The 15,778-nt window shown below is 37.8% G+C and overlaps 1 protein-coding gene and 1 long non-coding RNA gene across 19 annotated transcripts in view; one reads left to right on the plus strand and one right to left on the minus strand.

The window, feature by feature from the left end:
• LOC147375749 (uncharacterized) overlaps nucleotides 1-15,778 on the plus strand; it is a 56,643-nt gene that overhangs the window by 17,660 nt on the left and 23,205 nt on the right. For 11 of the 17 annotated variants that reach the window (XR_015160452.1, XR_015160448.1, XR_015160453.1 and 8 more), the window contains one exon: nucleotides 8,639-8,781. This is a non-coding gene — a long non-coding RNA (uncharacterized LOC147375749). Of the gene's footprint in view, nucleotides 1-7,326; nucleotides 7,408-8,638; nucleotides 8,782-9,079; nucleotides 13,503-15,778 lie in introns of those variants that run through there. The other 6 variants (XR_015160451.1, XR_015160442.1, XR_015160454.1 and 3 more) reach the window with 5 other exon arrangements.
• On the minus strand, nucleotides 815-15,280 carry LOC147375750 (guanylate-binding protein 1-like). 2 transcript variants are annotated; one of them, XM_086390991.1, is made up of 12 exons: nucleotides 15,159-15,280; nucleotides 12,865-13,064; nucleotides 10,111-10,238; nucleotides 9,100-9,209; nucleotides 8,629-8,825; nucleotides 7,763-8,005; nucleotides 6,628-6,908; nucleotides 5,766-5,978; nucleotides 5,114-5,216; nucleotides 4,678-4,871; nucleotides 3,470-3,564; nucleotides 815-2,421 (listed from the first exon to the last, which is right to left on the minus strand). In XM_086390991.1, the coding sequence occupies exons 2-12, from the start codon at nucleotides 13,052-13,054 to the stop codon at nucleotides 2,211-2,213; spliced, it is 1,965 nt and encodes a 654-aa protein (XP_086247117.1). In that variant the 5' UTR covers nucleotides 13,055-13,064; nucleotides 15,159-15,280; the 3' UTR covers nucleotides 815-2,210. The 2 variants fall into 2 exon arrangements, with proteins under 2 accessions (XP_086247117.1, XP_086247118.1); XM_086390992.1 differs by having other exon boundaries at nucleotides 2,266-2,421; nucleotides 3,423-3,564.

Raw genomic sequence — 15,778 nt, forward strand, 5'->3', positions numbered from 1 at the left:
CAAATTCTTAACTTGATTCTGGAGCATATTATTCTTGATTGGAGGTCTCAGAAAGGTATTTTGGCCCTAATAGCATTTTTAAAATGTTCCCAGCAAGGGTTAGGTTCTCCTATTTCACTATGTTACTGATATCACATCAGAGTTTTTAAATTTTTACTATAAAAATAAACTTCTTTAGAAGCTATAGGATTATTCAGGTCAACTACTTCAATTTAGGTGGGTTTTGGTAGTTGGCGCTTTTTGAGAAATTTGTCTGTTTCACTAAGTTGTTCCTCCTTGGAAGAGAAGCTATGACCAATGTAGACAGCATATTAAAAAGCAGAGACATTACTTTACCAACAAAGGTCCATCTAGTCAAGGCTATGGTTTTTCCAGTGGTCATGTATGGATGTGAGAGTTGGACTCTAAAGAAAGTTGAGCACCGAAGAATTGATGCTTTTGAACTGTGGTGTTGGAGAAGACTCTTGAGAGTCCCTTAGGCTGCAAGGAGATCAACCTGTCAATCCTAAAGAAATCAGTCCTGAATATTCATTGGAAGGACTGATGTTGAAGCTGAAACTCCAATACGTTGGCCACCTGATGCAAAGAACTGACTCACTGGAAAAGACCCTGATGCTTGGAAAGATTGAAGGCGGGAGGAGAAGGGGACAACAGAGGATGAGATGGTTGGATGGCATCACCAACACGATGGACATGAGTTTGAGTAGGCTCTGGGAGTTGGTGATGGACAGGTAAGCCAGGTGTGCTGCGGTCCATGGGGTTGCAGAGTCGGACATGACAGTGACCGAAATGAACTGAACTGAACTGAACCAAGTTGTTGAAATTATGCATTTATTGTGGTAATGTTTTTTTAATTTATCTCTTTATGTATCAAATATTCAAAATATTTCTTAAATCTTTATATTTGTGTGTTTTAGTAAATACATTTTCATTGGCCTAATAGATTATTGACTCTGGACAAAGTAGGGCAGGGATTTCTGCTGTTAATATTTTGCCAGGATCCCTTTATGGTATGTTCCCTTCCTCTAGATCAGTGGAACTTGTATTTCCTATATAAACTCATAGAAGGAAAAGTAATAATGTATCACTTAGAGAAAATATACTTCTCTAGGCTAAAAAGAATTTTGACACAGAAACCCCATAAGGGTCAGCAAATATGGGCTCTAACATATGGTATCTTTGGCAGATTGAAAGTGTATCACCTTGAATTGTGGCTTTGTCATTATACTTCTCAATGACCCATATCAGATCTACTATATCACAAAGTCAGGGGAAGGGTAGGGGCCTGAGAATCCTTATATTTAATACATTTATTTTAATGCCTAGCTAGATTAAGGACCACTGGTGAAAGTAACATGCCTCCTTGGGAAGACAGCTGGATTTTGTTCCTGGAGATATTATAGAAAAAGTGTTAAACCAGAGGTTAGATGATTTGGAATCTGTTAAAGAAGCTCTGGCTACCATTCTAGAGAAGAAGTTACCTAATTTAGTTTAGCTTTAGTTTTCTGATTTTTAAATGATTAGTAAAGAAACCACTATTTGATCTTGAAGGAACAGTTATTCTTTTCTATCATGAAGTCTCTTCAACTAATAAAAATGTATTTGACTTACTCCATTGTTGCAGCTCAGCTTGGAAAGTACAAAGAATTATCTACATAAATACTGCTTCTAATATGCTTTGAGTCTCATGTGGTTTCCTATAAAGTTGCAATTTGAGTAAGGAAGTACTGCTTATCAGAACTTGCCCAATTATGGAAGGAGGCATTCTCAATCCTGATGGGAACAAAGGGGATTCAGTAGAGTAAAAGTCCCAAAACAAGCAGGTTTATTATGTAGATTCAGTGGCATTAGCTGCGTCCCTGCTTTTCTCTTATCATGTAATATTTTGAAACACTGCATAATCTTTTCACAATGCTTACATATATGATCTAATTCATATGTTCCTTACAAATGCAAGAAACATAAGGCAGGTTCATAGAATTTTGACTAGTATTTCTATTACATAAAGCAAGGGTCTGCAAACTATGGCTTATGGGTACCAGCTGTTTTTGAAAACAGTATTTTCTTGAAACATAACCATGCCATCCATTTATGTATGGTCGATGGCTGCTTTATGGCAGAGTTGAGCAGCTGAGTCAGAGACCATATGGCTCACAAAGTCATGAATAGTTACTATCCCATCTTTTACAATAAAGTTAGCCAATATATGGCTATATAAAGTAAAACTTTATTTTCTTGGTGAAATAATTTAAAAAATCAGGAATGTAAAGTTCAGTGAAGTGTAATTTATTTCCAGATTGAAAATAATTCTTCATCGCTTTAAGAAACTTCAACCACATACTTAGGAGGTCGGTGCAGGATGGGGAACACGTGTACACCCGTGGTGGATTCATGTTGATGTATGGCAAAACCAATACAATACTGTAAAGTAATTAGCCTCCAGTTAAAATAAATAAATTTATGTTAGAAGAAAAAAAAAAAAAGACAACTGTGATAAAGTTCTAAGTAATACCAAGAGCAGTATTTTACTGATCAAAAGAAGTAAAAAACAACCCATATTGTCTTGGGGAAAAATAAGCAGGATTTCAAGTATGACTCTTAAGAATTGGGAAAAGATAGCCTAAAGTTTAAGGTTATAAACAATCTAATAATTAATTTAGCTCAGTTTTCTAACACATTGTCATCATTTTAAGTTCATCTTTGCAAGTTATAAATTGCTACAAACACACACAATGTATAGTTGTCATCCTGTTACTATGTTTAGCGTCACCTAAAATTCTAAAGAGTCCCATTAAATTCTAATCTGAGTGAATTGAGCAAGAAGGAAAAGTTTCCTTCTCTAGCCCATTTATTTATGATCCAAGTTATAATCATACTAAAGGCTTCTTCTGTCTTCCTGTGAAAACTTTGTAGAGATTCTAGATCACTATGTAAGGTATTTACTTTAGCTTGAAATTCACCACTAAGCATTGCCCACTCCCAGGCCCAGGAATCACATCACTGCTGAAAGACTGTGCAGTCTGGAAACAAGGGGACACCATATACTATCTTCTCTAAGAAGCTAGAATGGTTGTCCCTGATATTGGAACCTCTTGTGTATTTGGTCAAAGTCATGACCAACTATGTCCCAAGACTTTGACCTAAGACTTTGCTCAATATCCACTTGTCTAACTAGTGGTCATCTGGAAGAAGAAGTTCCTGATGGTATTAGTTTATGATGTCTCCTGTGCTGGCACAGAGGTAAAATGCATCTTGTTACACAGTTGACAATATTGTGAGGAAGATGCACGTGATTTCAATTATAGAGTGGCATGTCTTTGCAAATTTTAGTGTAATAAAAATGCAAAACCTAAATATTATCAAATATGGTGACACTTTTCTTAGTTTTAAACTTCTTGAGTAATGCCTTTGATAAGAGTTACCAGGAAAGCTCTATTCTTTAATTCTTTAGCATAGGACACATGGGTGCCTTGGCTCCTTCATCATCTTCTGGAGATTCTGTATTTCATTTTGAAGTCGTCTCTGCTCCTCTTGGAATCCTTCCTTTAGTAGTCGGGACTGTTCCTAAAAAAAATACAAATGGAGACTGAATAACATGTATCATTAAGAAAATCTTTAACTTCTGTCTAGTTTCCACATTTCATAGATTAAAAAAAAATTTAATGTCTTCTTGAAATTTTCTCCATCATTAATTTTCATTATTCTTTCTCTTGAGCCTTCTAGCTCTGTGATTACTTTTCCTGAGTCTTCTTGAGTTAAGAAATATTTTGACTCCTATCTCCTGATATGGTGATGAATCTCAATTATCCTTCCAATTTTTTCTCCCATTAATTGTATACAAGCTTTGTGGGCAATCTTAATGAAATATTTGACTTCAAATCTATGCATTTTGATTTTTAAATACACACACATACATATATAATATAGAAATAAAAGAAGAATTTTAAAAATCTGATGCAGTCTGAATCTTAGATCAGGAAATTTGATCTAAGCTTCCACAATTTGGTGGCGGTGGGAGCAAAATATAGGTGAGGGAGTATCAGGGTACCAGACTTGACCATAGTGAATTTCTCCACATAATTCCCAACTTAACACATACTAGAAGCAGGGAACAGAAAAAAAGTAGGAGTAACAGATGGATACAGTGGTGTAAAAGTTGTGGTGTAAAAGTTAAGGAATCCTTCTACTTATGAAGGTTCCCTTAGAGCTAAAATTCATCCCAGGTGTGACAGGAAAAGAAATTATAGATTCCTCTAAGTAGTGAAGACAGTTCAGGTATCTTTCCAAGCGTTGTGACATAATAAAATTATTTAGTCTTATCTGAACCTCTGTTTAATTTCCAAAGTAATAGAGACATAACAGTTCTTGCTTCGTATAGTACTAAGTAAGAGATACGGATAAGACCATTTTTAAAAAATAATGCCTGGCAGATAATAGCTATTACTGATTGACAGATATAGTGAAAAAGGACTGGGTATGACATAGCTGCAATAAAATCTTTTAACAACGAGATATTATAGGGGCCAGTTCAGGCAGGCAAAAAAAGATTGAAAAGTACAAGTGAGCAAGCAAGGTCTTTCTTCTGGGCTTCAAGTTCACTGCTGGGCCACGTTTGTGATCAGGAAGTGTGGAGGGAAAACAGAATAACAGGAACCACACAGTGTTGCAGTTAAATACCTGCAGTTTGAGAGCAAGAGTTCTCTCTTGCTCTTCCAGTAACTGGGCCCTATCCCTCTCCATCTTCTCAGTCAGCTGTTTCACATGTTCCTGATAGCTCTTTTCTTTCTGTTCCATCATCTGCTGGTTCTTTATTTGCATTTCCTCCAGCATTTTTGCTGCAGCCTGTGCAGATTCAGCTCTCATGCGTTCCACTGTCAGGAGGAAGAGGAAAAAGAAAAATGTATGTGGAGACCAAGTTGCTTCTTACTTCCATCTAAAGTTACCTATCACTGTTGCTACTGACTTCATATGCCCTACTCAGAAATGACTTTGGCAAGTAAGAGGCATCTTTTATCCTGTTGCTACAGTTTGAGGCTCCTAGGTTCACCCAGCGGAGTTAGTTAGAACTTTTAAGAGCTTTCAGGGCTCTCTAGTCTCTTGACTAGCTCCTCACCTTCAATCAGCTTTTCCTTCTCTGAAAGTGTCTGGTCTGTTTGTAGAATTGCATCAGTCACAGACTCCTTGGACTTCAAGTATTCCTGAAGAATCTCCTCAGCCTGGGACCCGGAAAAAATGGGGTTAGTAGTAGGAAATGGCTGTAAGCACTTATTCCTGTTTGCCCACCACCTTTCCCTCTAGGAACTGCTCCTCTTGGCCCTGGTGATCAGATTCCCTTTCACTGGGCTGAGCACGTGCTCCAGACTGGCCAAGCAAGGTGCCCTCCCAAGCAGAATCCTTTATAAGAGGCTGATATATATGTAAATAGTAATCCTCTGTTCTTTTGACTGAGAGCTCTGATTTTGGAGCTGTTGGTGCTGTGGTCCCATATGGCATGAGCCTGTTGGAGAATGAAGGCATCAGGGAGAAAGTGGATCTGAATAAAGGGGGTAGACGGAGAATGGGAGGGAGGGAAGTGTGGGGTTGAGGGGAGCCACAGTCAGAGAGATAAATGATGATGTTATTTGAAATTTTGGATACATCTGGTAATCCAGTTTATAACTCAGTTGTTAATTGAGTGCAGACTCTTGGATGAGCACATAGGTTATACCTGGTGTAACAGGCTCCTTGCAGTGTTTATTGAATGAGAGTGTATCAACCTTGCTTACCTGTATGCCCTTCCTGGGCTCCTGAAGATACTTCTTCTTCAGCTCTTGCATCTTCTCAATGAAGAGGCGATAGCCCCCTGATTTCGAATAAATCCCCTGTTTCACATCTTCTTCTAGAGGACTGAAAATATCCTTCAGTAAAGCAGAGCAACGATCTGATGATGCTTTACGATTCTGATCACAAAAGTCATCTCGCTTTTTGTCTAGCTGGGCCTTTAATGCAAAACAATGGGAAGTGTTAATAAACAGAGGAGTGAAAAGATGTTAGCTTGATGTTGAAATTTCTGGAAAAGCTTCTCAAAAAAATAAAAGTAAAAAAGGTTTCTGACCCCTAGACAGATTTATAGGCATTCAACAGGACCATATCCTTCCTCCAGAGTCTGACTTTCTACTAAAGCCCTTTCACCATGGGGTAACCTTCAGAGCAGTGATTACTAGCTATATGGTACACCTTTGGAGATAAACTCTGGCTTTTCACGTTGGATCAGTGACTGCATATGAAATTAATGTGGCTCAATGTAAGTCTGCTTGTGATAACTAAAACTAACATTTTCTTTATTGCCAAAATATCCAGTGAGTCTGATAACAATGAGCATATAATTTGATTAGAAGCTCTGCTGCTTATATATGCATGTAATGAAACTATAGGGAAGAATATTTGTTTATTCATGAAAGAAAAAAGTTTCAGTGCATAATAAGATATATCATAATAAAACTGGTTCTTCTTATGTAACATAGATTGGTTTTCACCACTTAAATATCTAGTGAGTATTACTTTTCTCAAAGTAAGCACCCATCTCATTTTCCTCTATTATTTTACTTTCTAAGAACCTAAGCTGTATAAACTTGAGAAAAAAATTACCGCTAATTTTTTTTGAAATAATTGGTCTATATCTTTGAAGGAACTCCTCATGAAGACTTCAATGGTCTCTTTCTCAGTGGCCCTGTGCAGGTCCAGCAGTTCCTGGAGGGTTTCTGTGGGCAGCTGCAGCTTCTGGCCCATCTGCTGGTCATAGTGGACAATGGCCTTTTGTATTGCGGCTGAGTTCTCAATCTCAGCCAAGGCCAGGACTGCATTCTCCATGCAGGGCAGATCTCCACTGTTGATGGCATTGACATAGGTCTGCACCAGGGTCCCTAGACCTACAATTGAGAACAAATGATGATGTTTATTTTATGCAGAGTGAGGAAACTTTCTCTTCTGTGGAATTCTAATGTCTATTACCAACCATTTGTCTTACAGCATCAATGCCTCAGCAGCATCTGAAAACCTGCTAAAAATGCAGACTCCCAGCCTCTGTCCCAGTTTGACTGACTTAGACCCTCCTCTTTGGCAAGATCCTCAAGTGGCATAAATATATCAGAGGTTGAGAACCTCTGTTCTAGATAGTGAAGTCCTGCATTCATTCAGTGCATTCACTTTAGCAGCAGGCATTGTTAGGCCAGAAACCATATTTCTCTCATTTATGTCTGTATCATCAGCCCTGGTAAGTCCATGGGAAACATTTGATTAATATTTGTGGAGCAAATCAAAATGAGTCCTCCATTTTGTTTATTCTAGCAGAACATTGTCCAGGAGAATCTTCTGTGATGATTGAAGTATTCTGTGTGTGCTGTCCAGGGTGGGAGCCACTAGCCTCAGGTAGTGTGAGCCCTTGAGACATGGCTGTGTGATCAGAATGTTAAATTTCTATATTTTTTTATTAGCTACATTTAAATTTAGATAGGCACCCTTGTCTGGTGAAAACCATGTTGGACAGGGCAGGTCCAGTTTACTAGGACAATTGTCCGCTCTCAGAGCTTTTATTTTTTGCCTTATGTATCTTTTCTCAATTATGAAGTCTGACTAATAAAACCTATCAGAAGTGTTGGTGCCATCTAGAATTTATCACGATAATATCAGTAGATGTGCATTTTTCAAAGTTGAAGCTACATGGATGTTATCACACCATCCTCTAGTCTTAACAGTGAGAGTGAAGACTGGGAAGAGGACTCACGAGGTCCATCCACCTTGATGCCTCCTGAGAGAGTTTTAGTTTTGGAATTGCTAAAGATGTAGGAACAGAAGACCACAGCTTGTTGCACAAATTCGGAGTCCAGTTCATCGTCACACAGTTCCTCAAGCTGGCCCAATTTCTTCCTATGAGTGGGCTGATCAAAGATGAAGCATTTCTTCTTTGGGAAGAACTTTCGGATACAGAGTCGAGGCAGATTAAAAGTTTTATCTTTCGGGCTGGTACCTGGAGGAAGAAAAAAGGAATTTACCTACTGTAGGGTCTTGCAAACACTTCCTGTAAAGGGTCAAACAATAGATATTTTAGACTTTGCAAGCCAGATGGTCTCTTTTCTGAGTACTCAAATCTTCTATTGTAGCCTAAAAGCAGTCATAGAGAAACTATAAATGAATGGGTATGACATTATTCCAATAAAATCTTATTTACAAAACCAACTGGCAGGCTAGAATAGACAATATTTGCCTGTAGCTATCCTTTACCAGCCCTGAACTGTGCATGGTTTGTGCTTGTATTTCTTTTCTTCAAATAAATGACCATTCTACTCCTACTCTTTGGCTAATTACAGCACCACAAGCCCTAAGCATGGAGATATCAATCTAATCACACCACAGGGAAAGGTGAAAGAAAAAGAAATTTATTCTTAGAACAGGGAGAAAAATAATCTAAAGCCAAATCTATTAGTTCAGCATTACTTCTTAGTAACTTCTTAGTAACAATCATTACTTCTTAGTAATCACCCCTTGAGAAGAAATAGAAACTACAAGTAGAAGACAACTGTTGACAGAAAACTAAGGAACAATAGTTTTTAGTGTTTTTTCATCTGTTTACCAATTCTAAGTCCCCTTTACCTTTCTTCAGCTTGAGTGAATTCTCCAGGTACTCGTCTGCTGTGATGGACTGTCCATCTGCTTCCAAGTCTAGGGAGAAATCCCTCAGTGTCCATACGAAGTCTGGAAAGAAGCTCACAAAGTCAGCTGAATCCTCAACCCCATCCACATCAGGTGAGGATTTTGCCCTGATTCTATCTGTCAGCTCCGTCACATAGCTGAGTAGCCAAATAAGGAAAACTGGCATGAATGAACAGTAACCCCTCCCCAATCCTATATTAGTTCCACATACTAAACCTTTATTTCTCCTTTGTTCTTAACCCAAGTATCCCAAGTATCAATTCTTCAGTAGGTTATAGGATTTTCCCCTTGCCATTGAATTCTTTTTTATATTTCTCATGTTTGTTTCACCAGGATTCACAGTTAGTCAGCTGTTTTATAAATATTGGTCTCCCCTCTGATTTTGATGTAGGTTGGATCCCAAAAGGATACTGCAGTTGGTCCATGGCCTGCTGGTTGATAGTTCCCATACTATTGTACACAAAAGTGCTGCTCAAGAGTATTGCTAGGGCAAAGATCCAGGAGTCATTCTGGTTGTCACCCTGAAAATCAGAACATATTTTACCAGGATTGTGTTTCATTCTTATGGCACTTTCCTGATCAGCAGTAGTAAAAGGATGCTCATGTAACTAGACATTTTTTTTTTTTTAGACAAATGACCTGTAAGAAGAAACTAAATCCAACAAAAATGACTGTTAATAGGACTTGAAATTTGAATAGTTTTGTAATTAGTGTTTTTGGTTTACCCTGATTCTCACTGGACTCTTATGATCATTGGCAGGTAGTTGCAAAACAAATAGTCATTGCAGGTGGACATTCTAAGGACTTAAATATAATTCAAATTTAATTTTTTCTCTTTATTTTTACAGACAATTGTCTTAATATGGGGGCAATAATAATTGTATTTATCTCATTAAACAATTGTTGTTCACCTAACACCTTCCACTTCTTACCTTCTAAATATTCCAAACAATATCAGAGGCAAGTGTAGATCTATTACATCTGTTTTACAGATCAGAATAACTTGCTAAGGTCATTGAGGTACTGATAGACTTTAAATCCATGAGTATGGCACTTCAGAAGCTAAATCCTTAACTAAAGTTCTTTGCAGGATAATATTAGGTTGAATTTGTTTTTTCACTACATTGAATTTTTTATTCATTACATTGAATTTATTTGTTCTACCATTATGCATCTGGGTTATATGGCTCAGGTTATAGCCTTTTATTAATTAGAACACTGTCTACAGACCACCATGCTCTTCTTCTAGGATTCTGCCTTATGAATATTTTCCTGACCCCTGGTTGCTAAACTTGGTTTCATGACATGTAAACAGAAATGAAAAAACATGGACAAGTAAAGGTCTTATTTAAAGGAAAATTAAATAGTGTAGAAAATACACAGACATGAGGGCTTAGTCCAGATTGGAACCTCATTCCTTACCTTCTCCACATCCCCCAGGCCCTCAGTATCAAGCAGAACTAGAGTACGGTTTGGCTTCTTGGGATGAGGCACACACCACATCCAGATGCCCTTCGTGTGAGACTGCACTGTGGAGCCCAGAGAGAAGCCTGCAAGGGGGCATGGGGAAAAGAGAGGGTAGAGTTTTAATATTAGGTGGTTCTGGAAGTTGAGATGACAGTTAACAAGTCCTAAAACATCTCTTAAATCAAGTTTAGGAGAACTGAAACCACAACAAGTATTAATCTTACTTACAATCAGAGAAATAGGGCAATTAGAATGTTGAATACATGAAAAGATTAAATACTTTTCATGATAAAAGCAATCAACAAGCTAGAAATAAAAGGAAATGATCTCAACATAGTAAATAATAATAATAATGATTGTATTAAAAAAAGATACAGCCAACATTATATTGAATGGTGAAAGACAGAAATCATCCCTTCCACAAAAATTAACCAAAATTAACCAAAGACCTACAAGAAAATGAAAGTGAAAGTGAAGTCGCTCAGTAGTGTCCGACTCTTTGCGACCCCATGAACTGTAGCCCACCAGGCTTCTCCATCCATGGGATTTTCCAGGCAAGAGTACTGGAGTGGGTTGCCATTTCCTTCTCCAGGGGATCTTCCCAACCCAGGGATTGAACCCAGGTCTCCCACATTGCAGGCAGACGCTTTAACCTCTGAGCCACCAGGGAAGCCCTTAAAGACCTACATGTTAGAGCTAAAACACACAGAAGAACTTCACGATTTTGGATTTGGCAATGATTTCTTGGATATGATACCCAAAACATAAATAGCAAAATGAAAATACAGAAGTTGGACTTGATCAAAATTAAAACTTTTGTGTATCAAAGGACACTTTTTACAGATTTAGGTACATAACTCAGAATGGGAGAAAATATTTGCTAGTTATGAATCTGATAAGGGATTGATATCCAGAATATATAAAGAAGTCCTACAATGCAACACAAATAAGCAAACCAAAGATCATCCCAAATAAAAGAATGAGCAGAGGACTTGAATATACGTTTCTCCAAAGAAATTATTCAAGTGATCAATAAACATATGAAAACATGCTCAACATTCCTAGTCATTAGAGATGTACCAAGCAAAACCACAGTGTCTTGTAACAACCAATATTGGAAAGTAATCGGAAACATGTATAGATATAATTGAGTCACTTTGCTATACACCTGAAATTAACACAATATTGTAAATCAATTGTACTTTAAAAAAAAGCACTAGTGTAGATCTTAGTGAATCCTGAAAGTTGACTAATATTTATAAGAAAGTTGGAAAATTTAACACTGAATGAATTTGACAATATTAAATAATTTTTATTTAAAAAAACCCACAATGAAATACTAATTTATGCCCTTTGGGATGGCCACTATGAAAAATCCAGAAAATAACAAGTGTTGATGAGAACATGGAGAAATTAGAACCATTGTGTGTTTCTGGTGGGAATGTAAAATGGTATAGTTTTACATTTCCATCAGAATGTAAGCACCAGAATGGGACTTCCCTTGTGGCTCAGCTGGTAGAGAATCTGCCTGCAATGCTGGAGACCTGGGTTTGATTCTTGGGTTGGGAAGATTTGCTGGAGAAGGGGACAGGGTTTGATTCTTGGGTTGGGAAGATTTGCTGGAGAAGGGAACAGCTACCCACTCCAATATTCTTGCCTGGAGAATTCCATGGACAGAGGAGCCTGGCAGGCTACAATCCATGGGGTCCCAAAGAGTTGGACATGGCTAAATGACTTCCACTTTCACTTTTCTGTGGAAAACAGTCTGGCCATTTCTTTAAAAAATGAGCACTGAATTGTCATATGATCTAGCAGTTCCACTTCTTGGTGTATAAAGAAAGTGAAAGTGAGGACATGAACAGATGTTTGTGTACCCATGTTCTTAGTAACATTATTCACAGTAGCCAAAACAAGGAAACAGTCCAAATGTCCATCAACTAGATGATTGGATAAACAAATTAGTATCACATACAATTATTCAGCCTTTAAAAGGAAGAGAATTTGATACATGCTACAACATTGTTGGACCTTGAAGACATAATCTTCAGTGAAATAAGCCAATCGTTAAAGGACACTCATGTCTAATTCCTCTTGTATGAGACCAGTCAAATTTATATACAATATTGACGCGTGGTTGTTAAGGTGGTTGGGGCATTATTGTTTATTGGGATACAGAATTCCTGTTGGAGGAAGTTTATGGAGATGGATGTTGATGATGTTTACACAACAGTGTGAATTAACTTAATACCACAGAATTTTTAAAAACAGTTACAGTGATAAATTTTGTGGTAAGTTTTATGTTATATATATCTTACAACAGTTGAAGGAAAGAAAAAAAAAGGATAGCCAATACAAATTTAAACATTTTTTTAAATCTTAAAAATCAGTGGAAAATGTTCTTACTATATGAATATCTTTGTAAGAGTCTTGTAGTTTATTGTTATATACATTACCTATTTTTATTACCACATTAGTCTTTCTAGGAAAGGAACAATTTATGCTTTTAAAACAGAAACTAAGGCAAAGTGTAAAGAGTGGTGAGCTGATTCTTTCAGGTCATAGTGATGATAAGAACATAACTGTGGACTGAAAGTTAGCTTTCAATATTCCTTCCGGGTCTCTCACTTCCTCTCCTCACATCACTGTGCTGCACGCTGGGAGTGTGGGTGGACAGAAGGGACTTGGCTGGGCTCTGCTGGTGTCACTCACCCTTGTTCTTCCCAGCCAGCTTGTTCATCAGGTAGGACTTGCCTGTGCGGTAGAGGCCCACGATAGCCACCACCACAACAGGCTGCCTGATGGCAGACAGGATCTTCAGGGCTTCTGGATTAACCAGCAGTGGCCCATTAATATTCTTAATGAGGCACTCTGGGCCTGGCATGTGGATCTCTGAGGCCATGTCCCTTTGTCTGCAAGGGAAGATATGGGATGAATTAGAATTTCCAGTCTAAACAGATCAAGAACTTTCATGAGGTTATTTTGCATTCAGAAGGAGGAATCATAGAATCCCCCAACATGGCCAAAAGTTGTTTGTCAACAGTGAGAGAGACGAGAGAAAGATCCGCCTCCTTTTAGAAAGTTACAGAAGTCCAATCAGAGTAGTCCATTAAAAATATTGATATGACAATGACTTACCAGCCAACATTCAGCCACCCTCATGCACAAAATCTTCCATTTAGTTTACATGTAAATCTTTCCTTTTGGATTCTCATTTAAAAATTTATACTAGACATTAAGTGTAAAATAGAATAGGATTCAGAGAGATTTGTTGTACTTACTATGTATGAGAGATTTGCTATTTGTTTATTCACTAATTCTTACTATGAATAAAGAATTTCATGAATAAATGTCCATTGCTTGATATATATATCTCTGAACAATTTCTAATGATTTGAAATGCATGTTTTTCTCATGAGTTTTCCTTATTTCTACTGGAATAAGTGTCCACAGAACTTCTCACACTGCTATTCTAGAAGTGGAACTTACTTTAGCAAGTTTTATAAAAAATATGTAACCTTGTGAAACACATGGCTCAAGACCCTTCCAAAACCTTGGTATGGGCTTGTGGAAGCAAGGGATCGGAAAGTTAAAATTTATTACCTTCAGAATAAATAGCCTACAACAACATGGGGGTAAACCTTAAACTGCAAATACTACATGTTGCTGAAAATTGTTTATATATATGTATGTGTGTGTGTGTGTGTGTGTGTGTGTGTGTGTGTAAGGGAAAAAGGAAAATGAAATAAAGATTAAAAGATCAGGAAGCATATCAGGAGAGCTAGAGAAGAAAGTTGTTGAAAGGAACTAGCTATATTTCCAGCCATACAATTCTAAGTTTTCTGTTTTGTTCTTTTTCCCCATGTTGTGGAAGAGAAGTGGAGAAGGAAGAGGGGTAGAAGTAAGGAGAGAGGGATGGGGAGGCAAAAAGGGAGGGGGGAAGCTGAAAAGGAGAGAGAGAGCTGTCAGGATAGGTGATAAATGGAACTAGTGCCAAGTCAAGGAAATCAGCAGAAGAATTTCTAGAAGGCAAGATCATAACTCCTTGAGAGCCCAGAGAGGGCAAAGTAAACAATGATGGTGCCTTTAGCATTGCACCATGGTAAAGTCTTTAAAGAGGAAGCTTTTTAGTAAAGTAGTGAGGTTGAATTCTGCTCCTAAGACATAAGACATCCTCGAGTTGGCACCAAGAAATTGAATGTAGTGAAACCTGTGGTATTTCTAAAGTAAGAAGTCCACTTTGAAACAAAGTTCACAAGTAGGGCTGAAGAATATGGTGTCTTCATGAGTCTGTATCTTTCACTTTGATTTTCAGGATTTTCTCTGTCTTCAGAGTGTCAGGTGGCTGTTACCACTACATCTCATTTATTATTATTTCCTTCTCATGAAAATAACATATTTGTCACCCTGTCAATTTCTTAACTGCAGTCAAATCAGTATTGAACAAATATAATAAAGACATTGGTAATATAACTGTGCCCCAGTCAACACAGACGACATCAGCAAAGAGAAGGGCAATACTCATTCATTTCAAGCTATCAGATTAGCCCAATAATTCCACACAAGCACAGTCACGACCCAGGACATGCTGCCACTTGATAACACCAGGATGTCATCCAACCTTGTGTCTCATGTCAGGATGAGCTGCAGCCTGTCTTGATGCTGTTCATTTAAAAAATTTTTTATTTTTAATTAGAGGAAAATTACTCTACAATATTGTGATGGTTTCTGCCATACATAAGTATGAATCAGCCATAAGTATACATACCCTCTGCTGCCAAGTTGTCCTCCCACCTACCTCCCCATCCAAACCCTCTAGGTCCTCACAGAGCACCAGCTTTGGGTTCCCTGCATTATTCGATGCTGATCATTTTTTAGAAAACTAATGAACTCTTGCAGATCCCTTCCCATCCCTGCATTAATCTTATCATGGTCTCCTTCTCCCAGAGCAGGGCTCCTTTAGCACAGGAGAGAAAGATGCTCTGAGGAAAAAATTAACTTCTTACCTGTTTTTTTCTCAGCTTAGTTGGAGTGGTTCTGCAACTTCTCTGTCTCTCACTAGATGTTTAGACTTCTGTTTCACCCGCTCGTATCCTAGACCTTGCTTGCTTTCCTTCAGCAACCAGACAGAAGTAAAGCAACTCTTTAACAGCTTTAGAGTAATATGAAACTGAAAGCACTGTACTGAAAGCAAAGCAATGACTCAACAACCATAAAAGGAATTTTTGGCAGCTATCCTAGTATGAGGGAAGATGGGTTTCACATAATTTCTCAACTAGAACCTTCACATTATTTTTTTTGAAAGACATCTTAGAGATCATTTAATATTTTGAAAAGTGTCTATTAGATACTTAAGTATAATGGAATGTGTCTCAGAATTGGGGATCAGTTTAGGAAACCTAGAAGAGGAAGCATATTAATTTTTAGGTTTAATTTTCTTAAATAATGGACACACAGTGGACCTGTCTCCTCATTTATACATGCCATAAGTGAAGAAAAAGACACATCTTACATATTTATGAACACACAGCCCCTGGAACTTAATACCAACTGCCCAGGCAGAAAGGAGTTCCCTGTGTTGCACACATGTTCCATGCGCTGTGCTGATGGCTCTACATGGGTTAAA

Source organism: Bos grunniens, chromosome 3, assembly GCF_055505025.1.
Source record: "Bos grunniens cultivar Pamir isolate PY7600 chromosome 3, Bosgru_T2T1.0, whole genome shotgun sequence".
In the NCBI taxonomy this organism is placed as follows: domain Eukaryota; kingdom Metazoa; phylum Chordata; class Mammalia; order Artiodactyla; family Bovidae; genus Bos; species Bos grunniens.